Source organism: Frankliniella occidentalis, unplaced genomic scaffold (genome assembly GCF_000697945.3).
Source record: "Frankliniella occidentalis isolate FOCC.00 unplaced genomic scaffold, Focc_3.1 Scaffold345, whole genome shotgun sequence".
In the NCBI taxonomy this organism is placed as follows: domain Eukaryota; kingdom Metazoa; phylum Arthropoda; class Insecta; order Thysanoptera; family Thripidae; genus Frankliniella; species Frankliniella occidentalis.
The window spans coordinates 98,486-99,528 of NW_026267468.1; the positions used below are offsets into that span (position 1 = coordinate 98,486).

General features: G+C 55.3%; 1 protein-coding gene across 2 annotated transcripts in view; it reads right to left on the minus strand.

Annotated features, from left to right (window-relative positions):
* Positions 1-376, minus strand: part of LOC127751107 (odorant receptor 82a-like) — a 74,200-nt gene extending 73,824 nt beyond the window's left edge. For both annotated transcript variants that reach the window (XM_052274171.1, XM_052274172.1), the window contains exon 1: positions 230-376. In XM_052274171.1, coding sequence (XP_052130131.1) covers positions 230-277 — 48 coding nt within the window. In that variant the 5' untranslated portion in view covers positions 278-376. The remainder of the gene's footprint in view (positions 1-229) is intronic.
* Between the last annotated feature and the right edge of the window lie 667 nt (positions 377-1,043).

Below are 1,043 nucleotides of genomic sequence, written 5' to 3' on the forward strand. Positions count from 1 at the left end.
AAAAAAAAAAAAAAAAAAAGTTAAAAACATTCTCTGAAGATTCAACGAAAACTGAGTAATTTTGGGGGGTAACTTTTTTAATATCGATTAAAGTGTCACGACGACTTAACCTACTGCACGCGCGCCGCAGTGCAAGAGTGGAATGGGTTCAGGTAGAACTGTTGTTCTGTTCATCCTTTGCTCCAGTTAGCGTCTGCTGCTGGTAAAATTCCCTATTCCCAGTGCGCACCGAACTGTGAGGCCGCTGCGTGGCCGCTACAACTCTTTCCACCTCCATGATGTCAATGAGAATGCCGTCCTTTTTCGTACTGTAGCGCAGCAACGAACTACACAATAGAGTTGTAGTGGAAACGTGGTTGGAGTAGGGAAAGACGGCGCATTCACAGCACAGGCTTGCACCGGCAAGGCTTAACTGAATAAAAGAACTGTGTATTAATATTAATAAAGGTGTTTGCGTGCACGATACCCTACCACACCGAGGCCGAGGCCTATAGTTCATTCGCTAAATGTAGACACTTCAGCAAGCAAAGGAAATCGAAAAAATCGCTGGCCCTTCTTTGTCGCCCTAACAAACGTCCTGGTTACGCTCATTAGGAGGGTCGAACCCTCGGCCTAGAGTTGCCGGAGGCACCCGCGCCAGCTTCGCCGGCCTCTGCTCTCCCCAGGGGGGGGGAGGGGGGGGGGACCGGGCATAACGCATCTAGAGAGACTATGAGCAGAGAGGCGACAACTGCTGGGCGCGCCGCTGCGCTGTGATTGGCCTGCTCGCTTTGGTGCCCCAGCATGCACCCGCCGGGTCGGGGCCCGCTCCGGTCCGCTTCGGCCGACCCGAGCACCGAGCCGCGCGGCGCCCCGCCAGTTAGCGCCCGGCGGGTGCATGCTGGGGCACCAAAGCGAGCAGGCCAATCGCAGCGCAGCGGCGCGCCCAGCAGTTGTCGCCTCTCTGCTCATAGTCTCTCTAGACCAGCGGTAGCGGTTCTCAACCTTTTTCGACACGCGACCTCACAGAAGGATTTCCGCGACCCCATGCGACCCCACATCGA